Raw genomic sequence first — 26,760 nt, 5'->3', positions numbered from 1 at the left:
TAAGGAAGATGGCTAAGACTTTTAAAAACAAGATGTTTTACTCACAGACTGTCTCTGCACTGAAATTTACTAGGAACACCAAAATCCCCCACAAGTGAGAGATCTCCTTAGTGGTAACTAAGTACCTAGTAATGGATTAGCAGGGAGACCTTTCAGGGGTTCAGAAACGAAGGTGAGTTTCCCTTTCAGTAAAGCAAAAACACAAACACAAACAAAAATCCAAAACTGAGTTGAACAGAAAAACAACCACAGTGTGATTATGGTTGAAAATGTCTCTGTTCCCGCTCAGAGTGTGAAGGACAGGTCAGACAGAGGGTGGGCTGGGTAAGAAATAAGGCCTGCTACCTATTGGTTTGTAATTTTCTCTTTAATTCAAAGCTTTGCCAGCTCTTTGTGTTGTGTTCAGGATTTCCCAGTAAGAGAAGAAAAAAAAAAAAAAAAATTGGGCGGGGAGGGCGGGTTAAAGAAACCCCTGAGGGAAAACTCTGTTAAACCTGGGTCTCAGTTTAATGCCCTGCCCCATAGCGGGAATTCCCTTCACTAACCCTCAGCAGCCTTCCCTAGGAAATCTTCAGGTCTGTCACCACCCATAGTAAAACTGCAACCTGCCAAAGAAAAGTAGGTTCTGTCCTTTGGGCACCTTGCCCTTAATGGGCTGGTAAGGTGCTAGGTGATGGCTTACCACTCTGCCCCCACATCTGTCACCCTGATCTAGTAAGGAAGGGGAAAGAGCAAAGTACAGAATTCTTTTGCGGCACAGGAAAGAAAACAAAAGGGACACGGAATTGGTTTTCTCAAATCAGACTGTTGTCTTTCATTATCTTTCCTGGTTTTCATTTAAGTTCTTTTCACCTTCTGTTTTTTGTTTAGCCAGAAAAAGTGAGGGTGAAGTAGAGGAAGGTATAACAGAAAGCATTCCCTCTTTTCTTTCTTTCCTGAGAAGACCCACAATCGCAACCTGGCCTGCGTTCCTCAAGGCACAGACCCCACACCACGTCAATTATACAATGTGGGGGTGGGCAGGGTAGAGTTGCAGTGCTGGATGGGGGTTGTGTGTTGGGGGCGAGGAGAAATCTGGCCATTGATCCATCCATAGCAGGGTGCCTGTAGAGGAAACAGATCCCTAAAACAACTACTTGTCATATACATTTTATTGAAAAAAAATTTTACATCAAAATACTTCTGGCAAACTGTAAAAGTATACATAAGTGCAAATATATCCTCCTTTTAAAATACAAGCAAAGTGTGAGTATACACGAAGATCATAAAAATATCTCTAAAATATGGTGGTAGAAAACAACCTTGTAAAAATGTTGTATTGTCACAATACTGAGAACCGTTTCCTTAAAATAGATGTGTTGGTTCTAAATCATTTCTTCATAATGTTCTTTGGCACCTGTATACAAACCTAGTGTTTGGGGGAAACAGAAGTCTCCTAACTAGCTAGGCAACAAGATGAGGCTTTCTTGAAATCTTGTGCTTAGCACTGCCTTTTTGAAAAGCACACAAGTTTTCATAGACCAAGAAAAACACACACATACACACAACTTGTCTGCTTTTTTTCAGACCCTGATTACTAAGGCAATGGCCATCCCAGAGTTATAAGTTTATGTTTTACACGTGGTAACTTGTTACTATCCCTCAGTCCAGGCTCTCCCTCATCTGGTGCATTATCTTGCCAAGGGTTTCCCTCTTCCAACGATAGGGAAAAATCAGCAAACGAGGCTCTCCTGGGCATTCAGGCTAAGTGACAGAGTGCTACTTACTGCTATCCGCATGCACATTGTGAGTCCTCCGCAGTTCCTATCTGCCTCTTAGGGGAAGACGAAAAGAGAGGAGAGAGGGCCTTTGTGTGGCCTTTGTCCATTCACATGACACAGGGCTTAATATCCTGACACACGCTCTGATGGTGATGGTGATAATAAGACCCACTTGCAGAAGGATGGAAAGAAGAAATGCCATTGAAATTGAGGACGAAATCTTTTCTGTCACACACTGGAGTTGCGTGATGCTGGTAACGAGGCAGTCCCACTGAAAGAAGTAAGAAAGAGGGGGGGAAACTCATTTTAGACACAAAGTCACCCAGCTGATGATGGGGTGCATTGTTTTTAAAATTTCAATTTACTGCATCTTAATTTTGACTCAGGGAGTGTTTTTTGGTGCATTGTTATGCAGGAGCAGTAGAGAAAACCCAGCTCTGAAAGTCTCTTGTTTCAAACTGTCGGTCCTTGATCCTTAGGATAACTCTGGAATCATGTTTTGGTGTGGTCTGATGTAAGGGCAAGATCTTCCCTAATGGGGTGTTCTTGTATTCCTGAATTCCCTTACCACTCTGAGGCTGGGGGCCAGCGCTTTGGTCTGAACCTGGTGAACATAGGTTGAGAACACAGCATCCAGGCCCTGAATCCTGGGTGCAAATGAGGACCAAGCGCCCTCCCCCGCAGAGCTACCACTGCCCACTTCTCCTCTTGTTTTGGGCTTTATTTTGTAATTAACTGGCTTGGAAAGAGTAGTGAGCAGCAGAGGGATGGTTCCCGGTGCCAAAGGGGATGACAGAAAATAATCCCATTGCAAGAGAAAGGGACAGGAAAGGTAAGTGCAAATCTTTTCCCGTCTACAGCGTCTGCGGTCAGGAAAGTCTCAGATTTTTGTCAAGAGAAGCCAGGACTTCAGGGACAGAGAAATGCTCCTCGGTGCGAGGCATCTGGCAGCACAAGGAGACTCTGAGGGAGCCTCAGGCCGGTTAGAGGATGGAGAAAGGCCTATACCTCGCTTCCCTAGGCTGCTCCTCCGCCCAAGGTCTGAGCCGGCGCTTCTCCGCGCCGATCTGCCGCCCACTTTTGCTTTTGCTTTCTCGGCGCCTCTTGGCCCCGGAGCACAATCGGCCAAAGGTGTCCGGAACGCTCTGAGTTCCAGCATCTCCCTGCTCGGCCTCTTTCATTGCCGAACTGGGTAAGGCTCCTTTGCTTGGATCATTTCTGGTCACCCTGGTGGTGTGGGCAGCATACATCGCACACTGAGTCGGGCCGGATTCAGTTTTTCAGTGGAAGAAAACCGTACCCGGGACCAACGAGGCTTGGGCCCTACTCATGTCTCCCCAGGCGCCTCCGGAGAGACCAGGCTGCTCAGTGGCTGGTGACTCGGTCAAGGTGATTGCTTGGTAGCTGCTAACAAGAACTGCACTGCATTATTAAAGCAACCACTGGCCCACGCTTTCCGGACGCCGCCGTGCGGGGTGCTCTGGACACAGGTGCGTTTGCTCAGCACACTAGTGCACGCCGTGGTCCCAGTTCCTGGAACCACAAAATAGCGGGCTCCTGCAGGACAGAGAACAAGAGCTCATGCCTCTCAACTGCAGTCTGCACTTCAATGTGCAGGGCGGGATGACAAAAACCGGAGATTCTTCTTGAAAGAATCGCAGGGCTTAATGAAGAGCGGGTCCTGGTGGGCCATGCTGTCCACCGTCTCAACACACCCGCCACCGTCACAGGATAGAAAAATGGGAAGGTGTGGGTAGCATGGGTGTGCTGGGGTCGGGTGTGCTATGTGCATTTGTACCCTCGCTGAACTGTGTGCCGGAGTGTGGTGGACGTTCTCAACCCACAGCTTCAGCCCTGCCTGGCCTCCCCTGGCCTTCAGTCTGGCATAGCCCATCCGGCCATGCACTCCAAACCAGGCCCTGCAGGGCCTGGGTGCACCGGGCCACTCCTCCTCGAAAGCCCATTTGGGAGAAGCCAACAAGGGACGGAAGACAGCAAGAGGAGGAAGGAAGATACTGAGGTCTCAGCCTGAGCTCACCGGGTTCAGACCAAAGGTCTCAGCCTCAGAGTGATATGGGAAGGCTGGAGCTATCTATGGCCTCCCCGAGCCTTCCCCGTCGGGAGGTCCTGCACAAGTTCTAAGGAAGGCCAGCCCCAGGAGGTGATGGACAGGAGCGCAGAAGACTGCCTGCTAGCTCTTGGAAATTTTCATCCTCTCCCAGAATCATGCTTGTATGATTTTTAGGGGCTTGCCTGTGGGCTTGGAGTGTGGGGTGGGACAAGTGCGACCTCACATAAGCATCAGGAGCCCCTTTTTTGTTTGTTTTTTTCCCAGAGTACCGTTTCCTGGCACTGCAAGCCTTGGAGTCTGGGTTCAAGATGAGCAGGGGCTGGGAGAAGGAGGCCAGGGTGGCCTTTTGGGTTGGGAGAGGAGCACGCAGGCAGGCAAGGGTGCTGGTGGGCTCGAGTCTAGTGTCTGAGAGAGACTGACAGCCAGTGGGGGTAGACGGGGGCTCAATAAGAGGGGTGTCTGTATTGGTTACTTGTTGAAATTCCCATAAAATTGAACAAGGCTCTGCTCTCAGTGGGTTAAGTCAGGCTAAAATCCTCTCTGGTGTGGTCCTGCCGAGACTGTCTTTGTTTAGTTAACCTCTGAGACCCGCATTTAAAAGGCCTATTTGGGAAATTTTTCTGTCCAGGGAACCAACATCTTTTGCCCATTTCTGGGCTTTCCTTCTCCCCTGATGCTCTTGCTGCACACAGAGTCACGAACATATAAAGTATGCATCATTCTGTGAATGATTTTCTAATCAGGGAGGGAGGTAATGTGAGGCAGAACTACCTTTGGGCCCTGACTTTGACAAGCAGACTCTGTGGATCTGCAGGCCGGTCCTCCTAGAGGTTAATAAAAGTTTATCTTTCAGATAAAGTTCGCTAAATATTCAAATTCTCTCTACTCCCCCCATCCTCCCCTCCCACCTTTCACTGCTTTCCACAAGTCAATAAATTTTCATAATCTGCAACCCACACAATTTAAATCAGCCACACTACAAGTAGCCTCCAGGCACATTTCTTAGGGGAGTTACAGCAGAGTTCTCAGGTTCTGCTGCCCCAGGACATGCATGTGTCATCGACCATGGTCCACTCTGCATGTGGGACTCCTCCTTAACAGTCAGTGGCCCCCCACTGACAACCTCCCTTTAGTGAATGACTCTGGGACCCCACTCTGCTTTTCCCTCTGCCTTCCCAGTCCCCTCCTTTCAACACTTGCTCAGTTAAGAACCACCCCCACACACATACACTCCAAGATACAGACTAACATTTACTTTTTGACAAAGGCAGCAAAATGAACTTAAAAAAAAAAAAAAAAAAGGACAAGAGGAACTAGAACCAAACACAGCTCCTTGGTCAAGGTCCCCAGAGGCCACATGCCTTCTCTCAAAACTAAGTCAGGCCTGAATCAGGAAATCCAAAGTCCAAATAGAGACATCCATGAAGGCCAGGAAGGTGGGCGACTCTGCACCATCATCCTAGAAGTTGGGCAATTCTGAAGACCCTAATCCTGACCAGAGGTACCCAGGAGAGCAGTGAGAACCAGATAACCGGCATCCCCCTATGAATAAGGTGCCAGTTCCCCATCATCTGCTCCTCCCCATGCTCTCAGACCCAAGGCTTTGTTGTCCCAGAGGGAGTGACAGTGGCCGCTGGGCCTAGAGGCTTAGAAGTAGGCCCCAAAGGGCCACTCTGGGCGCGATGTGTTACCTGAGAGGTCCTCGCGGGCATTCTGGTGCAAGTAGCTCTGCTCCAGCGAGTAAGAGGACATGCTGGAGTGCAGGCCTGCAGAGGCCGCGGGGTTGCTACTTGGCGTCAGGGCGGGCGGCTGCTTGAGGTAAGGCGAGGCGCCAGGCGAGCTCCAATGCGCCGCAGGACTCGTGTAGGGCGAGTGGCACTCGATGGCACTCGCCATGGCTGGGGATGAAGGTACTGGGCTGCTGCTGCTGTCCGGCCCATAGTCCCCGCCGCCACCGCCACCACCCCCGGCCGCACCGACGCCTCCGGGACCCGCGGGCACCGGGCAGCTGGCCATGTAGGTGGAGCCGGGGTTGGGCGACATGTGCGGGACGTGGTGGTGATGGTGGTGGTGTGGGTGCGCGTGGCCCGGGGCTCCTGCGCCGGCATCATAGCCTGCAGGCATCATGTCGAGGCCACCGTAGCCGCCTTGGCCGTGACAGCCAAGCGGCGCCGAGGGGGGCGCCTGGAAGTCGAAGCCCTGGGGCAGCAGCGAGGCCCCGAAGCCCAAGCCGCTCACCACGCGATGGTACATGGGCTTGAGCGCCTGGCACTTCCGCCTGAATCCGCGCGGCCGGCGGCGGAAAGAGCCCTCCTCGAACATGAACTCGCTGGCCGGATCGATAGTCCAGTAGTGGCCCTTGCCCGGCCGTCCGAGGCCCTTAGGCAGCTTGATGAAGCACTCGTTGAGAGAGAGGTTGTGGCGCACCGAGTTCTTCCAGCCCTGGTAGGCGCCGCGGAAGAAGGGGAAGCGCGCCTGCAGGAACTGGTAGATCTCGCTGAGCGTCAGACGCTTGCTGGGGGAGCTCTGGATGGCCATGACGATGAGCGCGATGTAAGAATAGGGCGGCTTCTCTGGTCGCCGTAGCCCCGAGTTCGCTTTCTTGGCGCCTCCGCTCCCGGCGCCTGATCCGCTGCTGCCGGCCGAGCTCTTGCAGGCGGCCGAGGAGGCGCTGGCCGAGTTGGCTGAGGACGAGGCACAGGAGGCGGAGGACGACGACGACGACGACGAGGTGGTCTCCAGGGCGGCGGCTGCGGCGGCTGCGGCGGGGGGCGGCGGGCTCATCAAGGCGGCCTGGAGTGCGCCGGGGGCCGGGCTGCACGCGCGGCGGAGCGGGGCCGGCGGCGGGCGCGGCGGGGGCGGCGGCGGCCCGCCCTCGGAGGTCATCTGGGACCCGGGAGCGAGGCCCGGCCTGGGGGGCGGGCCCCGGGCCGGGAGCGGAGGCACCGGAACGGGGTCGGCCCAGAAGCCGGGCGAGCGCCCTAGCCCGCCGCCCGGGCTGCAGCCGTGGCCACTCCGGGCCAGTGCTTCGGCGTCGCCTCCCTCAGCTCTTCTGGGGCTTCTGGCGGCGGCGGCGGCGGCGGGCAGGAGGCAACGCCCGGCGCATCCCTTTCCCGAGGCTCGGTCCCCCGCCTTGCGCAACCTCCTCCCAGGCCGAGAAGCCGAAGCGACCGGACGCCGGGAGGCAGCGCCCGTGAGCTGCGACTGTGGCCGGGACCCCGGGGACGAACCCGACGTCTCCCTTCAGGAGCGCTCCTCTCTCTGTCTCTCGGACTTCCTCCCTCCCGCGCCCTCCCCGCGGCCGTCCTCCCTCCCTCCCTCGCTCCCTCCCTCCACCCCTACCCCGCCCTGCCCCCTCCTCGCTCCAGGCCGCTGCGGGGAGGGCGCGCTGGGGGCGCCGCGCTTACTCCTCCCCCCTCCCAACCTGGCGGCCCGCTCCCTCTCTCATCTTCTTAACTCTCCAAGGACGATCTCTCTCTCTTAGTTCTTCTTCTCTCGTCCTCTTTCCCTTTTCCCACCTACTCTCTTTCGAATGGAGGGATAACCGAACAACTCACATTTTGCTAAGAGGACGACCCCTTCCTTCCCGCGCAAGACTCGATTACCTATGACTTCATGAAAACATTCTCTTTGCCCCTTCCAGCAGTCCCTGATTCCCCTCCCAGAAACCAGCCGCCCCCCTGGGAGTGGACCCACCCCCTCCTCCCCTCCCCCTCCCCCTTTCCTCCTCCCAACCCAGCCCCAGCCGAGTGGTGCAGCCGCTGGTGCCGCCGGGAGCCGCCTTCCCCAGTACCCGAAGTGACACCATCTGTCAACTTCATTTAGACATTGCGGCCCTCAGCCACACGCCAGGGTGCCAGACGCCCAAAGGTAACGTGCCAATCCTCTCTTCTTCTGGCCGGGCCTGCAGGCTCGGGGAAAATTGTTTTAGTAATGGGTGAACGCCGGGCGCCCCAGGATTGCGGCCCCCGGACGATCATGGACATTTTGGGAAGTTTGACCAGAGGGATTTGGATGCAGAAATCTGGCCCAGTTTCAGAGACTCTGGAAACCTGGGTCGATAGTACGCATGTTTGCATTTAATACCACTTCCTTTTGGTTTTTGACTTCATGGTTTGTTAAAAAAAAAAAAGAAAGAAAGAAAGAAAGAAAGAAAAAGAAGAAAGAAAGAAAGAAACCAACAAGAAGGCCTACCCCGAGATAAGCGCGAAAGCTGTGTTTCAATTCAGTCCCGAAGGAACCTGCATCTGTAACGTTCTCAGTCTCATTGTTGCCCACCCTAAAATGTGTCATCTCTAAGCTAGCTTCTATAAAAGAACACACCACCCCAGTTGTGGCTTATTCTCTAAGAGCCCTGGCTCTGAAAGAGATGTGCCCTCAGGAGAAATCATTTCCAATGAGACCCGACAGTTAGTTATTGGATTACACGTGTAGGCAAATGTAGTCTGACCAGGGATAAGGGCTGGGAATAGGGAGGAGAACAGGAGGCCAGGAGCAGACCGGGCCACACAGAGGCTGATGGGGAGGCCCAGAGGGAAGGTACTACAGAGCAGGGGACCAAATAAGATCAGAGCCTGGCACCCCTGTGCATCTATCTTAAAGGACCAATGTGAAAGAGCATGTGTGGGTGTCTGGGGAGATGGGGGCAAAAGAAGGGGTGATGGTGCAGGGACCCAGGTAAAGAATGTGGCAAAAGCCCTCGGGTGCAGCAGAGCTGAGCCCCTTGGGACTGGCACCAGCTCTCTGTGCCCCTGGAGTGCATGGGGGTCTGATCCTGCCTGAGAGTACTGGTGGGTCTGTAAAAGCAGAGGAAAGTGGGGGTGGGGAGGTGGAGGAGGGGGTTGGGCTGGGGCTGGGGCTGGCCCCAGACAGTGACCTGAAGTTGAGTGGAAGCAGGCTTTTTCCATCAAACCCTGCCTGGATACCACACACAGAGACCGAGTGTCAGTTTACTGCCCTGAGCCGGGCTCCTTTTCCCTAAGCTCCACAGTAATTAGACAAAGAAAACCTAAATTAGCTGAACAGGCGTCGACAGCTTCCTCCAGAGCACCCCTGGTACCTACATGGGAATGTGTCCGAAAATGGCCTGATTGTAGCCAAAAGTCAGCTAAGAAAACACCACCAAACCGAACTCAGTTTACCACTCATTTCCAAGAGAAAAAAGAAACAAGTCGCTCTTTTCCGGAAGGGATGTTTTGATTGAGTGGGAGTGGGGGGTTTGCAGTTGTTTCCACTTTCTAAGAATTTCTTTCTGACTGACTGGTGAGCATTTTGTGGGGATAAGTCCTCATTTATTCCATTCAGTTTTTTTCCTCTTACTGTCTTTTTGCCATTTTGTATAGAATAATTTAAAAATCTATAACTAAATATGGAAGTAAATATGTGCTCACTAAGTCAATGCTCTAAGTGTCTGAAAATAATTAAATAAAATAGAAACTGAAGTGGGGAGGGTGGTAGTAATCGACTTAGACTTACATATACTTCGGTGTGTCTGCTTTAAATAGGAAGAACATCCAGGAGAAGAGTGGGAGAAGGAAGACAATTTTTTTTTTTTTTTTTTTTTTTTTAGATAGGGGTGAGGAACAGTGTGTTTTGGGGAGCACTTAGCAAGTAAGTATCATTGTCATTTAGCCACAAACCCTCTCTGATTTTCGGCACCTGGGCATTCTATGCATATTGGCTCCCAGGAGGGTACCTGCTTTGAGAGCAGGCTTGAAAGGGTTGTAGGACCCCAAGACTCAACAATAAAAGGTACTAAATCTTAAACACCAGGCAGGACCAGAAATAACCTTCTATGCCAGTAGTTCTCAGTTGGAGTCATGGATCATTTTGAGAATGGACAGAAGCTATGCAGCCTGTCTCCACACACACACACAAATTACTTTGTATTTGCTTGGGATTTTAAGAGTTTGCTGGTACTCATTTTTAAAAATCCACATTCTACATATTTTTTTAGCTTTTACTAATTCAACTTGTTATGAGGGAATATTTCTTCAGGCTTCCTTCTCCACCCAAAAAGCAATGGTATTCATTTTACTGAAATTCTCTAAACTTGCAAGAAATCCCACTTGCATTTTGGTGAGTGTAATAGGGGCCCAGCCAGAACCTGGAAAGGCAATGGGCACTGGACAACAGTGAGAGCGTGGGTTAGGTTTGCTGACTTGAAGTCGACTTTCTTCCCAGGGGTCGAAATACTACTCCCAAGACCCCCAAACTCTAGAAGGATGTGAAGTTTGGTGACCTTGAGTGTGTTTGGGCAGGAAGGGTTTCTCTCTAGAACTCTTTCTTGGAGCCCCTACTTCTGATTGTGCCCTTGGCAGAGCCTGCCTAAGATGTCTTGCCACAAATTATTGATGGGCAAGTAATACAGCTGGCCTATTGTGGGAGTCCAGGGTTCCAAATTCAGTGCTTTATTTTTTCACCACATTGCAGCAAAATTTCTCTGAAGTTTGTTTTCATCACTGATGGGTACGAATTTATTGGATAAGAATGAATGCGATAACAAATTAGGCCAAATTATTTTTGCCTGGCAAGAATATAACGTTGTTTGGTAGGCAGGGTTTATTTATTTGTTTATTATTTTGGTGGTGTTGGTGACTGAACTCAGGGCTTCATGACATGTTAAGCAGGCTCTCTACCACTGAGCTACACTACCATCCCTGCAGACGTGGTTTAAAAGGAAATCTGTGTTTGTCTCCGAAGCACAGCCTTGCTTGGGTCAGCTTTCCCCTCTAGGAGGTCCCTTATGATGGTGAGCTCTCCTCCAATGACTTTAACTCCTTATAAACAACAAAAATCTTGATTTTTTTTTCCTACGGGAAGGAAAGGTACGATTCGTTTAAATAATTCTAGATCAGCCCAGGCGCTTCTTGGTTAACCAGAAATATACAGCCCCAGGGTCGATCGGACCTCTTCTCCATCCGGGTTTGGTTGACTGACTGTCTTGGGCTGTGGGTTCCTTTCCCGCTCCAAAACTTTAGGTCCCACCCCTGCCCCAGCTGAAGGGAATGTAAACTTCGCGAAGCTTGGGTTTCTCCGATTTTGCTCTGTAATCGGCGTTTTATTCTAGGAAATCTCTTCATTATTGCGGTTTAAATCTTATGTTCTTAGCATGCTTCCTCTGCTTCGTGGGTTTTACATGAAATGGCTTAGACTAAACCGGTTACGGACAGCAGAGCCGCATCTGAGCGGACAACGTTTACGGCCATTAAAGACATCTTTAGGGTAGTTCGCGCCCCGCGGCACCCCTCCCTTCCTTCCGCCCTGGCCCGGGAGGAGGAAAATCTCTTCCCAGTTCAGTCTGAAATTGACTACCTTTGCCACCCTGGGTTTAGGTACTCTATTATGGTGCCTAGAGGATTCCTGAACTCCAGCGAGACGTTTCTAAATGTACACGGTAGGAATTGATTGTTGGGGCTTAGGGATGTCAGCGTGGTTGTGAAACGCACCACTATGCATCCCGCAGAGGCCTCTATAGAAACTTCAAGTTACCATAGAAAATCTGGGCCGGGAACAGCATTAGGCTGTTACTCCAACTCAGGGATTAGAGAGGGGAAAGGGGCGAGGAGGGGTAACTGCGAATTTTACACCTCTCCTGGCGTCTGCTCTCCTTCCTTGGTCCAGAATCCCCCAGACCTCCGGGTTTGAACACCAGCCACCCAATTCTGAATGTTTATTTGGATCGATTCTTCCGCTTTCCAAACGTTTGTGTCCTGGGCAGGGCTCTTTTTATAGCCACCTTCCTGAGAGATCTACTGATAGCCCCCCAGATCTTCTGTGCTCAGCTGTGGGCATGACTCGGTGACCCACTTGGCCAGGTCTGAGGGTGTTTGCTGAGGGAGGAGAAAGATTCAATTTACCAGAACCCTATGCAAAGACGGGGCTTCTTCCACACTTTGCATATTGTGAGGCCAGGAACCGATTGACTAGGAGACCGAAATTTTGGGGTGCTCCCAGGGATCAGTTCATCGGCTTGCAGTGCATCCCAGTCGGGGTGCAGGTACAGCAGGACCAGGTGGAGCATCGATTAGACATCATTCACAGCCTGCTGTGTTTAAGGGTCGGGCTGCCAGGGGGGCGTAGAGAGAGTGTCTATGGTGAGAACGATCTGCTCCAACTAAAAGACAGGGGAGAAAAGGCCTGGATTGGAGCAGAATCGGTATTTGAGACTCCCAAGGTGTGGGTGGGGGGGCAGAACGAGTGGTCTCCCAGAGGAGAAAGAAAATAGCAGGGAAATCTGCACCGCATATTCCTGGAATCAAGTGTGGACCCTGATGGCGGTCAGCACGTTAATTTTGTGTCCAATGTGCATCTGGGAGGGAATAAAACCAGTTTTAGGGCACGGGACGGACCAAATTTTGGAGATGAAATGGAAGCCGGTAGGAGCCAGGCTGTGCCTTGGGATTGGGTGCAGGACAAGGACCCGAGGATCCCCGGACCATCTTACACCTTCCCTGCGCCCTCTTTGCTGCCTCCGCCCAGGTTAACCCCCCGCCCCAGCGGCCCACATGCCTCTTACTTTTGTGAGGCCTCCGGTCCCCTCTTCTGCCCACCTTCCGGGGTTCCTAATGAAGTAGCTAGGCCTGTCCCACAAGTTAGGCAAATGGGTGGACCCTCTGAGCCCACCGGGAGGCGCCTGCAGGGTCTGCAGGGGTCACCCCGGGCACAGAACCCAGAAGAGTAAGCGCTAAGGTCTGTGGGAGGCACCATCCAAATGTGCCCGGAGGTCCCGAGGCTGATCTTAGGTTGCCCCCGCCACAGAGGGAAAACCCGCCGCTGGGAGCCTGCTCTGGGGAAGCGCCCTGGAGGTCCTAGCCCAGCCCGGGTCGGGTTTTCATCTCTTGTCTGGTTCGTCTCCTCTCCCCCTGCCTCCCTTCCCCCCAAATAAATAAATATCTCCAAGGGCAGCGAACTCAGCAGGGCGCCGGACCCTACGCGCCTGGGCGATAGATGAACTTCCTGGCGCATCAAAACTCTGCTCCAGTCCTCCCCGCCGAGCTCAGGATATGGGGCGCGCTTGCTTCTCTTCAGAAAAGGAAACGTAGCTCTTCCAAAAATATAAATCAGCTCTGACGTCCAAATATTTCTTTTGTCCTCCAGCATCCTCTGTGGGGATAAATAAAACGTGCTCGGCGCCCAGAGGCCGACTTGGGACCTCGGGGCGCCCAAATGCCGCCTCAGAGGAGCTGCCTTTTGGGAGTCCCCCCATCCCCTATTCTCTCTCTGACCCCCAGCCTGGCGATGGGTCCCAGTCCGGGTATGCGGCCTGATCCTTGGCCGCAAAGAAAGACATGGAGGGCAGGACCCCAGACCTTTGGAAGAGAAAGGCTCCCGAGACCGGTCCAAGAAGGAAGGGAATACTTGCTAGTAATAAGACAGAAGAGGAGGCCAGAAAACTCGGCCCTCGAATCTGGATGAATTTGGAGCCCAAAGCTGCCTCTCCAGGTCTACTTTGCCTTCAAGGTTTACGTCTCCCGGGAACATGCGCCCACCGCTTCCTGAATAGGGCACCTGACCCCCAACCCCGTAGTCTATTCCTGGAGGGTCCATGTCTGTTTGAGGCAGAGCGGGGGCCAAGGTGGGGCAACTCAGAGAACTGTTGCTCCTGAAGAAGCAAGGGAGCCAGTTCGGGGCTTGGTCCTCAAGGGTCTCATGTGGTGAGCTCCTGAGGATGACATTGAGACCAGTCATACTTAGCCACCCCTCCCCCCAGGAGTTCGTCTCTAGCTTGGGCAGATTTGTGGTTGGGGCCTGGAAATCTACACTCGGTTACAGTCACAGGAAACAAGGATGGTGGAGAAGCTAGTGGGAGTCCTTTAGGGAGATGAAATAAGAGTGAAATATTCCGAGTGGAGGAGATGACCTGGAGGGTGTGTCCAGCACTTCCACTCCCCTTCTGGTTTCCCTGATACCATGGCTTTGGCAACCCACCGACCTTTCACCTGTCCCTCTTTCTCCAATGAATTTCACCTGTCCCTCTTTCTCCAATAAATCACCCCTTGCGGCACCCACACCGCCACTGGAAGACTTTCCTGGGTCGGTGGGTCCCGGCATGAAGTCTCATCTGCCCAGGGTCCGCTTACTCTCCTTTCATGCACTATCATCCTGGCCAGGAGGGTTCTATTCCAGACCTGGGACTTGGCGGGGGGCGTTCAGCCAGCCGTCCCCTCTCTCTTCAGGGGGGTCTTTATTGATGAGCTGCCTCAAGAACCCCCCGCCCAGAACTTCCCAGAGGGTTTAGACAATCCATCACGCACCACTTCAAGAATGCTTCCTCCCTTTCAAACACAATCCTTGCACACCAGACGGGCTGCAGTGGGGAGGGGCGCGCACTTGAAAAGAGAACAGCTATATAACCAACGTCAAAGCAGTCCCGCAACCTTTTGGAAACAGGGATTTGGGCCAAAAATCCCTCCAAATGATTTATGCGGCCTCACTCGCCCTCTTCCCCACCTTCCTCTTGACTCTGCCCTGCTTCTGCAGTCCCGCGGCCTGCACGGCCAATGCACACCCCTGCTCTGTGTTGAAAGTCAACCTCTGAAGGCTCTTCCGTGGGAAGTTTGCATTTAACGAGAGAAAAAGCGCTTTTCTTTTGGGGGTTCAGGGAGGGAAGAGAATTTTGGCGGGGCCGCCATGCTTTCGAGACCTGGTCACGGTATCCTCATGGAGAGGAGTGAACTGGGAAGGCCAGATGTGGTCCTATGGAGTTGTCAAATGAGGGTCACCTTCCTTTCTTTGAGAGTCCGCGGATTTGGGGGTCTTGGGAGCTGTGCCTCCCCTTAGCCTTAGGCGCCAGGAATTCCTCTCGCTTCCGCTGGGTGGCGCCAGGCTCTCGGAAATCGCTGCCCGCGGGGCTGCCCAGGCGCGGTCCATCCCTTCCACCTGCTCTGGGCTCGCAACACCCACGGCCCGAGTTCCCCGCGGCCCCGCGGCCCAGGCCCCATCCCCAGCCTGAGACAAGTCAGTGTTTGACCCTCAGTTGTACAGATACCTCCAAATACTCTCGCGCATCTCGTACTCCATTGGCTACCATAGGGCACATTCAGCTTTACCTACTCTACCCCTCCGTTTCCACCTCCAGGGGAAAATGAACCAGGCACTTGATACCCCTCTATTAGAACGTGCACTCTCTGAGGCACTTCGTGCTTCCTCAGGCCTTGTGAAGAAATGCAGAATTCAGTTCAGGTATTTTGGTTCCCGGGAGCAAAGGGCAGGCGCTGTGTCTTCGTTTTTAAGTTAGCCTGGAGCTCCTAGAACTCTCCTGTGGTCTAGTAGAAAACAAACGAATGAACCAAGGAAGCACCAAGCATCTGGAGAAGCCGGTTCGGGTTGATTCTGAAATGACAAGTACCGTGAAGCTGTATCTTATCTTCTTGTGTCTGTGGTGTCAGGAAGACAACTATTTGCGTTCATCATCTCTCGTTTTTTAAACTAAAGAAAACCCTTGCAACTCCCCAAACTTGTGCTGGTGAAAATTTGCAAGATAAAAGGAAACTTGAGGGTCCTTTTGAGGCGGGCTGGATCCAAAGAGGGAGAAAACATGCAGATAAGGGTAGGTTCCGCCAGGGGCGCTGAACTTGGAACTAGAGACCCAAATCATCACCGGCCCGCCCTTCTTCTGCGACGTGGTTGGTGTCTAATAATGAACTGGGCTTCCTTTTTTCTGAGGCAAGAAGTTATGCTCCAGAGACTGAATTTTTAAAAATCTCTGAAAATTAACCTTACTGAGGTAAAAGTTACATACAATATAACATCCACTTTAAATGAAGAGGTTGAGTTTATATTGTCTTTTGTATTATGTTATCAAAAGTTTCCTAGTACATAATGGAGAGGCCATATGGAGAGGCCATGCAGTAAGCCCCATACATCCATCACCTGAATGGAACAATTACCAAGGGTTTGCCACATTTGCTTTATTCATCTCTTCTCATTCATTTCTTGCTGAAATATTTTAGAGCAAATCTAGGCACCAGATTTTAAAAATGTGTCTTATTACTTTTCACACTTTTCAGGTCCAACTCTTTCATACCTAAAATTGCATTTTGATGCAGACAAGCATAACCTTGCCTTAGGGAAGTTCAAACTTAGGGGGGACACTTTGTTTTGGATGTGTATTTTACTGACAACTCTCTGTCCTTAAGTGACTTTAAGCCCTGAAGTTTTTGGCTTTCCTTGAGCTGCTGAATCCTGGGAGAGGCTGACCAACTTTCACTCCGACACCTTCAAGGGAAGCTGGGTACATGCTGTCTTTGGAATCTGTGAAAAGGGATATTCAGGTTCCTTCAGTTGCCAGAGTCAACCCCACATTGCCTTCCATACACACATGCCAGATCATTCATACAGAATGGGTGGCAAGATCACATGTCCTTTGAAAATATCTGTTTAAGTATGTACATGGGTGTATGCTTATCCTTGTGGACTATTCAGTAATTTTCAAATTGTTTATTAATACAGTGACTAACCATTGAAGGATTTTTCATATGGTTTGAAAGTGCCTGTGGTAGAATTTTGAACTAGGCTGGAGAGGCAATCCTCTCCCTAATCCCACCTCCAGAATACAACATGACTCTACTCATATTTCACAAACATTTGTTCATTGATTGTCTGATTTTTCTGCTCTCTGAACAATACATGTTACCATTCTTAGCATTTCCTTCATCCTCAACTGAAACCTTCAGCAAAGGAAGAGCTATGTGGTAGTTGTAGGTAGGTAGTCCACCATTTACAGTTTGACAGTTGCACCTGCTCCCTGTGGTTTTGGGTAAGTCACTTAAGGTTTCTAAGCTTTGGTTTCTATTTTTTTTGTAAGATGGGAATAATAAAAATAAAATAATAATGCCCCTTCCCACGGTGACTATAAAGATGAAATAAAGTTGTAAAAAGCCATTAACATTCTGACAAATACACATTTATACTGTTATTTTTGGCCCAATCCAGTGAAGGCACTGTTTAGTTTTAAGGCACCCCTTAAGTTTCATGCGTACTTGGGATCATTCCTTCCCTGAGCAATCTCTAACAAGCATATTTGGTTTTGTCCTTAATAAGGAAAAGATGGGTACAATGTTTACAAATTTAAGCCCGCTTCTTCAGGCTAGGGTCCCAGCTCTCCTGATGTTTTTGGACTGTGGGTGAGGCCCCAATGCAAAGCGAGAATTCTAGGGGAGGAAGGAGACATGTTTCCTTTGGTGGAGTCAAGGTGGCTCCTGAATATATCTGACTCTTTCGCAGCAGGCGGGTGGAGACAGGCACCCTCGGAGCGCAGTTAATGGTGTCTTCTAGGCTTGGGCAGGGCACCCCGCTATGGCACAGGTTGTGTGTGTGTGTGTGTGTGTGTTTGTGTAATTGAGCATTATTAGGAGGGTCTCATTATGGGGACGAAAAGCAGCAAGGTAGAGGATCAGTCTCTTTTTTCGTGATCCAAAGCTGGGTCTGCTTCGCTGAAAAGCTCGCGTTATGCATCAGCGGACTGGGTTTGTGGGCGCTGGGCTCACTCACCCAGGGTCGAAACACAGATGTCCGATCTGCATTCGATGGATCCTTTCGGTTCTGAAACACCAAACCAGAAAGTGTGAATGTGCGGCGGAAAGACACTTGCCTGTGCTGCTGCCGGAGAAGCGAGTGCGCCTTGCGGGACCCCCTCAGAGGTTCCTCGCCGGCGTGGTCGCCGGCAAAGCAACAATTCGTGTTGGGTTCAGAGTTTGTGATTTTCTTCCCTCTATTCCTTCCCTATTTCCTTATACTCTGGACCATCCGAAGGTAGGCAACCTGGCAGAAGAACTCTCGCTGTCTACATGCACCACCGCGTCCCAGAGCCCTGGACAGCCGACAGGCCGGAGGGTCCCTAGCCCCCAGTAAACCAGGTTACAGGGGCCCCTAGCGAGGCACCCAACTACGCCTTTCGAGGCTCCAGCCCTGGTTATTTCTGCAGTATGAAATATTAAGGTCGTAAATGGATTTCGCCCATTTTTTTCCCGTTTTTCTTTTTCTTTTCCCTCTTCAATATTCCGTGCACTTGCTAGTTATGTGACCTTGAACACGTTACTTTATCTTTCTGCACCTCAGTTTTGTCTTTTAAATAATTGGGATCATAATAGGTACTAACAGCGTTATTGGCAGGATTAAACGAATTAGTAAAAGTCAAACGCATAGAGCAGTGTGCTGCGTGTGGGAAGCGCTCAATAAACGTCGGTGTTGAAATTGATGGTGCAGATTCCTCTGAACTTGAACCTGTGGGGTCTCCACTTTCTCCGGGTTGATTTCACTCTGTGGTCCACAGTGCTAGGGCTGACTTGGCCCCTGCGCCTGTCTCAACCCCAACGAAACTCCTGGGCTTAGTTTTAGGATTTAATTTAAAGACTCTGCAGGGAGAAAGTACGAAAAGACCCAGGCAGGAGCCCAAGGCAGAAAACTTAAGCCCGGAGCAGCAGTGGCAAGAAGCAGGTGCGCCGTGGCCACGACTTTCTGAGCGCAGCTGGGGCTCCTGCTGGGGTCGGTCCAATATTTTTGAGAAGGTTTGTGGCGTCGGGAGTCGGCCTTGGTTTAGCGCTGCTTCTTCTTGCCTTGAAGGTACCACCCCACCTGCTCAATGTTCTTATTGCTTGTGGCGGGGGGAGTGCGGAGAGCAGGGGGAGACCCCCAAATGGGACGTTATTCTTCCAGAGTACTAGTAGAACGAAAAGGGAAGGCATCGAGGGCGACGACTGTAGAAGTTAGGGGTGGAAAGCACCGACAGTATTTCCGTTTTAACGTGTCTTCTCTCCCAAATATGACTCTGGCTAGCAGTTGGTCCCTGGGTAGGACTTGTCGCCAAATACTGCTTGGCAAAGGCAATCAATTGCCACTCTTCGGCTGTCGACCTCGGCTGTGAGATCAGCGCGGGCCTCTCCAGGACTCAGGAGGCGGCTCGGGGCCCAATGGCGAGGCAGCTGGCCTCTCGGAAGGCGAAAGTGGCTCCGGTGGCGGCGGCACCGCGGCCGCAGGATGCGAGGCGCGAAACCTCAGGCAGCACTGCCGCCCCCGGGCACTGAGGGCTGGGCAGACGTTCAGGAGGAGGTCCGGACGCGGCTGCTCAGCCGAGCCAGGAGGGGGAGAGTGACAGGGGAAGTGACCTCTTGAACCTCATCAAATGCAAATACTATAAGAAGGTTTTTAAGGAAAGGAAAGCGGAAGAACAGGGAAATGGAGAAACGTGGAGTCCACCTGAGGCTTGAATGGTCTTTTTAGAGTTCCAGGCCCCTGGGGTTTGCAGATTTCTCTGCGGTAGACCGACTATTGGTAATGGACTTTGTATTTTCCCTCAGGAGGGTGAAGCTACTAGCTGACTTCCTCCAATATGAATATTTTACATATATAAACACCTTTGCAGCTTAATATCCATGTAAATAAATTATTCATATTAACTCTTGGTCAAATCAACCTGGCACAAAATAGCTTTTCTTTAGGTCTTTTTCTCTCTTCTTTTAATTACTGTCCTTCGTTGTTTAGGTTTCATCTCCAGGTTGGTAGTCAGAGTCTTTTTGTGTCTAACTTTTCCGTCTGCTCTACTGAAATGCCCTGCACGACTTTCCCTATGAACATGGACAAAAAATAGTTTCAGGATTTCATTTTCTCATTTGGATGGATAATGTATTTTTGGGAAAAGCAAATGTCATTTTATTTGGCTTTTGTTGATTATTATCTAGCAAAGGAGAATGATGATGGGGCATTTGGCTGCAGCAATTCTAATGAAAGTCACAGCTGCCAGTAGGTCTTGACTTAAAAGACTTTGCTCCTCTTGATCAGCCAGACAGTCACCTATTTTACTCTTCAAGTCTCTGGAGCTAAAATATGTTAAGAATTTGAGAAACTGGGAGTTGTTTCCATATGTCATCTTTTCATTCAGCAAAGTAGTGTTGTTGGGGGGGGGTGCAGTTTAAACATTTTTTTCTCTCCCATGAAAAGAAATGCTGTTTGGTGACCTGAAAATATAAACTAAACCTCCAGAACTCATGTCTTGGAACAAAATGAGTGTGGAAAGCTAAGTGGGCCAATTGGGCAAACAGAATTTAAGGATGGAAGCTGGAGAAGACAGGGGCTATGTAGATTCTTTGAACAATGATGCTCATCTGAATAAAAAGACAATGCATTTGGGGCTCTGCATTGGTGTCAGAGAGAGATGCAAAGTCAAGAGGTGGAGAGTGACAGATTGTGTTTCAGGAGAATTTTTCATCTGGAAAGCAGGTTTAAGCATCCCTCACCCATCTCTGGTAGAATGCTTTGTGTCGGTGAGAGGATACATTCTGGTGTCAGGCTGAGGATATCTGTTCTACTGAACTCAGATAAAACAGAATTTAATAAACTCCTTTTGTGATTTCCTACCTATGGAAAACTTTTTTCTTTTCTTTTCTTTTTCTTTCTTTCTTTTTCTTTCTTTCTTTCTTTCTTTTTTTTTTTTTTGCAATTAGAGGGCTCGGAAAAGATCTGAGACTGAAACCTTTCTATTTGTAAATCAGTTTAAAAAATGCAGTTGAGTTGTGCATTTTATGGCCATAAGGATTTAATAAAATGGAATAGAATTTAGGTGCATGTTGTGGGTAAGCATGACTGAGGAATAAGTTTAATCATTTTGTGTTTATTTTTGGACATCAGAATATGTAAGTTCTTAGTAATGTAAAAAGGATAAGAAATTTGGGGTGTCTTAAATTTATTCTAATGTGTTTCTGATCCTTTTCTAACTAGGAAATTATTTCAAGGCCAATATTTGATTGATGTCTGGACTTTGGATGTTCCTGCAAAGTGAAGTTTGGAGTTGGCAGTGTAGGTAACACCACTTAAAAATATTTTTTCTGACCTATGTATTTGTATTCTTTCTTCATGTTTTTATATTTACTTTTCTGATATAATTGCATAATACAATTTACTTTCATAACTTGAATTAAAAGTGGAATTTCAGGTGACTCAAAAAAAAAAAAAGCTCATTTGCTCATTTTACCTCTAAGTCTTCCATTTAACCTACTTCTTTTCAGGATGTGCCAGGTTCCTTCCACAGTGCTATAGTTTAGATGTAAGGTGACCCCAGAAATTCATGTGTGAGATAATGCCTGGAAGTTTAGTGGTGATAACAATTGGATTATCAGAGTCTTAACCTAATTAGTTCATTTATCCCCTGATAGGGATTAACTGGGTGGTAATTGTATGCAGGTAGGGTATGGCTGAGGGAGGTGGGCTGCTGAAGGCATGCTTTTGAGTTTTATATTTTGTCCCTGATGAGCAAGAACTTTCTGTGCTTCCTGATTTTCATATAATGAGCTGCTTTCCTCTGCCACACCTTTCCACCATGATGTTTGGCTTCACCTCCCCACCAGAGCAATAGATTTGTCTGTCTGTGGACTGAGACCTCTAAAATGGTAAGCCAATTAAATTTGTCCTCTAAAATTGTCCTTGTCAGTCTTTTGGTCACAGTAACAAAAAAACTTACTAAAGTTCCCAGCATCTCAATTACAAGTCAAAACAAAAACTACTACTTAACCAGTTCGCTTTTGTCTTTAAATATTAGTTTAAGAAAAGGAATAAAGTTTGAAAATTTAAATGACTTTAAAAGGTTCTGAATTTCACTTTTATGTGATAACCTGCATTGCAATTTTTGGAACTTGCTTTGTCTTTTCTAGAGAATAGGAACAACTTGGCAGATCTATTAACCTTCACATTAATCTTTGAAACAAGGAAAATGAAGTCATTAGAGAGTAAAAGTAAACCCTAAGATCAGTGTAGCTTGACACTGCTGGTAACAATTGGTAAGTTTGAAAGAAAGCAGTATAGTGGAAGATGGGATAAAAATTTAAGGACTTCACTATATGTAGAAAAATTTCTAGATATACTGGTATCCATATATGAACCAGATGTACTGGTTTCAGGATCCCCTGAAGAAACAAAAAATTACCAGGCAACCAAAGCAAAAATAGAGAAATGGGATTACATCAAACTAAAAAGCTTTTGCACAGCAAAGGAAGCAATCAATAGGGCGAAAAGCCAATGGGAGAAAATATTTGCAAACTAAGTGTCTGATAAGGAGTTAATATCCAGAATATGTAAGGAATACAACTCAATAACAAAAACCCCAAATAGTTCTGTTAAAAATAGACAATCTTCTTAATAGACATTTCTCAAAAGAAGATACACAGATTTATAAAAAATGTTTAACATCAGTAATCATCAGGGAAATGCAAATTGAGACCAGAATGCGATATCATCTCACCCTAGAAAAAAAGACAACAACTGTTGGTGAGGGTGTGAAGAAAAGGGAATGTGTGCACACCATTGAGGGGAAGATAAGTTACTGTGACCATTATGGAAAATAATATGAAGATTCCTCAAAAAATTAAAATAGTAGTACCATATGACCTGACAATGTTTACATCCAAAGGAAATAAAATCAGTATGTGGAAGAGATACACACACTTCCAAGTTCATTGCAGCATTATTCACAGTAGTCAAGATATGGCAACAATCTAAGTGTATAACAATGGATAAATGGATCAATAAAATGTGGTATATATACACAATGGAATACTATGCAGCCATAAAATAAGTTTTCATTCTTCCTACTGTTATTTCTGACAACATAGATGGACCAGAAGCATATTATGTTAAGAGAAGTAACCAGGTACAGAAAGGCAAATTCCATATGATTATATTCATATGTGAAATCTAAAATAGTTAACCTTGTAGAAGTAAAGAGTAGACTAGTGGTTACTGGAGACCTGGTACAGAAAGCAGGGAATGGGAGGATGGGGACAGATTGGTTGGCAGGCACAAAGTTATAGCTACATGGGAGAGGTAAAGTCTGATGATCTATTGCACAGTAGGGTGACCATTTTTAACAATAATGTATTGCATATTTCAAAATACCTAGAAGTTTTTGAATAGTCTTATTGAAAGCACCCAGAAACCACTCTGGATATGGGAACTCATGCAACAGATATTATTAAGTGGACAGGCAGAGTGTCTGCCAGCAGGGTGAAAGAGAGAGAGAGAGAGAGAGAGAGAGAGAGAGAGAGAGAGAGAGAGAGAGAGAGAGAGAGAGAGATATTATGGCAGGGGAGCTATTCATAAGTAGTGGAATTTTGCAGGCTAATAACAATGGACCAATGACTGGCAAGGAGGTTAGTGGGCTAACAATTTGGACCAATGACTGCTGAGAATGTTCAAAGACTGACAAGCAGAACAATGACTGGCTAGGATGGTCACAGACTGACAATCTGGGTTGTAAAATGGTGTGTGCTGGAGGCAGAATACTGGTGGCAGCAAAAGAGCAGATCTGATGCCAATACTTATCACAAAGAAATGATATGAGGTGACGAATGTGCTAAAAACCCTGATTTGATTGTTGCAGAATGTATACATGTAATCAAAAATAACAGTGTACCCCATAAATATATAAAATTCTGGTGTCATTTAAGAAATTATGTATTATTTGCTTGTTATCTTATGCATATCTTCCCATATACTTTAAATCATGTCTAGATTATTTAGAATACTTGATACAAGTTAAATGCATATAAATAGTTATTGTAACTCATTGTTTAGAGAATAAGGACCAAAAAATGTCTTATGTGTTCAGCACAGATGCAATTATTTTCTTTGAATATTTTCCATCTAAGTTTGGTTGAATCTGAGGATCCAAAACCTGCAGATACACAGGGTTGACTGTATGTTTCTTTGGTTTACCTGGTGTTCCTTCCCTGAACCGGTGTCAGCATCCCTACATCCTTAAAGAGAACTCTGGGGGCTGGGGATGTTGCTCAGTTGGTAGAATGCTTGTCTTGCACTCATGAGGTCCTGGGTTCAATCCCCAGCACCATAAAAAAGAAGGGTAGGGGAGGGAGAGTGCACTCTGTTCTTTCCTTGAATTCCCTCCTGGTGCAGTCACCCTGCTGTGATACCATTTGACATGGTGCCTATGCTACCATAGTGGCCAAGTACAGGCACAGAATCAACTTCTGTCATTTAGAGTCCTTCTCTGGTCTTGTTAGCAAAGACAGTAAGAGATTACATTTCTCAATTTTTCCTTCCTGGATGAGGGCATTAAGAGTGCATACTTGGAACTTTCAGTGGCCATCTCATCTCTTTTTTGGCTTTTTAGGGAAGCCTGTTAGAAGAAATGAGGCCAGTGCACAGACAGAAGCAGAGGCCATGGAAACTGTGGGCTGGCAGCATTACTAGAGGTGGGTCCTAGAGTTCTCATTAATCACCCAATTCTTTTGTTTCCCAAATAGGTTTTAAGTGTCTACTCTGAGCTGGGCACTCTTCTAGGTTCTGGGGAAATAATCAGGGAACATAGTCAAAGTCTCTGCTTTCAGAGCTTAACTTTGAAGGGTGGGGAGATAAATAGACAACACGCACATGTACAAAAATCTTTCAGATAAAGAAAAATGTTATAAGAATAGATCATACATAAATGGGAAAATAAGTTCCTTGATGGTGACCCACCATGGTGATAAGATAGAGACCTTGGGAGTAGTCATTGATCTGAGGTAACATGATGACTGAGAGCAGTCAGCTGTGGGACAATTTGGTACAAATGGAGCAGAGGATTCAGAGGCCCTAATGAATTATTTTAGGATGTTCAAAAAGCACCAAGAAGAGCAAAAAACCTGAACTGTCCTTCCCCATTTAGGTGCCAGTTGTTTGGAATAAAAGAAGCAGTGTTAATAATGATAGAGTCAGACCTTTGGGAACTTTTTCTATACAGTCAGCCCTTAAACACCTGCCATTTTATTGCAGCCACAGGCATTGCTAAACTTTTTCAATATAGCACAATAGGTATAATGCTTTTGACAGGCTTCTGACTTTCCCTACGTTTTACATGAGGTACTCACACTGTAATGGCATACATTTGTAAGTATGTTGACATCCCCCATTTCAGTCACAGATCATCCCCAATCTCTATAAGAACTGAAGTCAGACCACCACAGAATTATTACAGGTATGTGAAATTGTTACATTCAACACTATTCAACCCATGCCAGGCGATGCTTCCAGGTCTGGAACTCAGAATGCTAGTGGAGGACCTGAAGAGACTCATGACTCTGATTCAAGGGATGAAGGATGGCACTCATGGTGGAAAGTTCACAAGTTTAAGGAACATTAGTTCTGAAAAGGTAGTTTTTTTTTTTTGAAGATATCATAATTTCTTCTTTTTTTAAAAAAAAGTTTGAGTCATTGTACACAAATGGGGTACAACTTTCATTTCTCTGGTTGTACATGAAGTAGAGTCACACTGTTTGTATAATCATACATGTACATAGGGTAATGAGGTTAGTCTCATTCCATTATCTTTCCTTCCCCTGCCCCCTCCCCACCCTTCATTTCCCTCTACACAATCCATCCTTCCTCCATTCTTCCCTTACCTCCTTGCCCCAGCCCCCCAGTTATGTATCATCATCTACTTATCAGAGAAATCATTTGACCTTTGGTTTTTTGAGATCGGTCTCAAGAAGTATTTTAATTGTGGTCATTAAGGAGGTGAAAGATTCACCCCCCAAAATCAAAAGTGGTTTGTTGAATTTTTAACCTGTGATGAAACAGAATTCAAGAATGTCATCAGTTAGGATGATTAAGAGTACAAGCAATAGAACTCCTTATTTGAGGAGGCATGAACATTAAGCATGTTATCTCATCTAATAGGAAATCTTGGAGTAGGGCAGGTTTTGGAGCAGGTTGTTTAACTAGCTCAAGGATATCTACAAGGACCCAAGTTCTTTTTGCTGACTACAGGCTCTACTTCATCCTCGAAATTATTTGCATTCTGGTTGTAAGATAGCGTCGGTGAGAGTTATGTGCTTTATTATATGTATCCAGAAGGATAAAAGTGTAAAAGATGTCCTCTCCTCCAGTAGTGGAATGGAAGTTTTCTTTCTGTTTTTTGTGGGAGGGTGAGGCATCAACTTATATTCACGATTCTCCCTGGACTGGTGACATTCTCCAAGGGAAGGTCACAGATGTTCTAAGTCAATCATAGGAATGTGCAGTGGATATCCCTCTGGAGATGGGAATGGGGTTACCCTTCCCTAAACCACCCAGTCTCTTGGATCTTATGTGTCTCATGGGATTAAGAAATGAAATATGGTCAGGAGCCAGTGGCACATGCCTGTAATCTCAGGGGCTCAGGAGGCTGAGGCAGGGTAAAATCTTATTTGTCTCAGATTTTATCTCTGATTCTTTCTGAACATGGGGCATGGTGGAGTAGAAGCAAAAGAGAATGTTTCCTAAAATTGCCATTACAATTACCTGTGGTATTAGGTACTAAGGATTCAAGAGCCTTACCTCACTAATACCCTATTGATGGACATTAATATTCATTCCAATGTTTTGTGACTTTCAGAAAGTGTCAGTAAATGTCTTTATTATCAATTGCTGGATTAAAACATAATTAATATTAAAGACTTTTGATTACATTGTCAGATTGTTTTCTTTGCTTCACTAGACATGATAAGAGAGGGCCATATTTCACTGCACTCTTTTCAACTTTGATTATTTTGTAAAGATGTGGTATCTCATGGTTGTTTTAAAAAGAATTTTAAAATACATTTAAGAGTAAATAATCTTTCATATATCTGTTAACCTAATTATTTACTGTAATCTCCATTTTACATATGAGAGTATCAAAGGTCAAGGAAGATAAGAAGACAAAAGAATCCTTTTTAGTCCCTTATTCAGTAGGGTTATAGAATTTACACCCAGGTTTTTCTAATGGGAAAGCTGTTGTTTATAACAACTGTTTTAGCTCATAGAAGACAGATGTATTTGAATGAATACATAAATTAACTAAAGATCAAAAGAAATGTAATTGGAGTTTCCAAAGGGTATTCCAAGGAACTAGAGGCTTTATAAATTCTTTGGAAATAAAGCAATTCAATATACAAAAAGTTGGGAAACACCAGATAATATTTC

The 26,760-nt window shown here is 47.5% G+C and overlaps 1 protein-coding gene and 1 long non-coding RNA gene across 2 annotated transcripts in view; one reads left to right on the top strand and one right to left on the bottom strand.

Annotated features, from left to right (window-relative positions):
• Positions 1-500: 500 nt before the first annotated feature.
• On the bottom strand, positions 501-7,125 carry Foxf2 (forkhead box F2). Its single transcript, XM_047558461.1, has 2 exons — positions 5,523-7,125; positions 501-2,031 (listed from the first exon to the last, which is right to left on the bottom strand). Exons 1-2 carry the CDS (start codon positions 6,715-6,717, stop codon positions 1,868-1,870), a joined length of 1,359 nt encoding a protein of 452 aa, XP_047414417.1. The 5' UTR covers positions 6,718-7,125; the 3' UTR covers positions 501-1,867.
• LOC124988737 (uncharacterized) overlaps positions 6,668-26,760 on the top strand; it is a 32,073-nt gene continuing 11,980 nt past the window's right edge. The window contains exons 1-3 of the long non-coding RNA XR_007109482.1: positions 6,668-7,701; positions 20,548-20,625; positions 23,951-24,032. This is a non-coding gene — a long non-coding RNA (uncharacterized LOC124988737). The remainder of the gene's footprint in view (positions 7,702-20,547; positions 20,626-23,950; positions 24,033-26,760) is intronic.

The sequence above is a fragment of the Sciurus carolinensis genome, chromosome 7 (genome assembly GCF_902686445.1).
Source record: "Sciurus carolinensis chromosome 7, mSciCar1.2, whole genome shotgun sequence".
Taxonomy (NCBI): Eukaryota; Metazoa; Chordata; class Mammalia; order Rodentia; family Sciuridae; genus Sciurus; species Sciurus carolinensis.
This window is presented reverse-complemented; position numbering and strand designations above follow the sequence as displayed.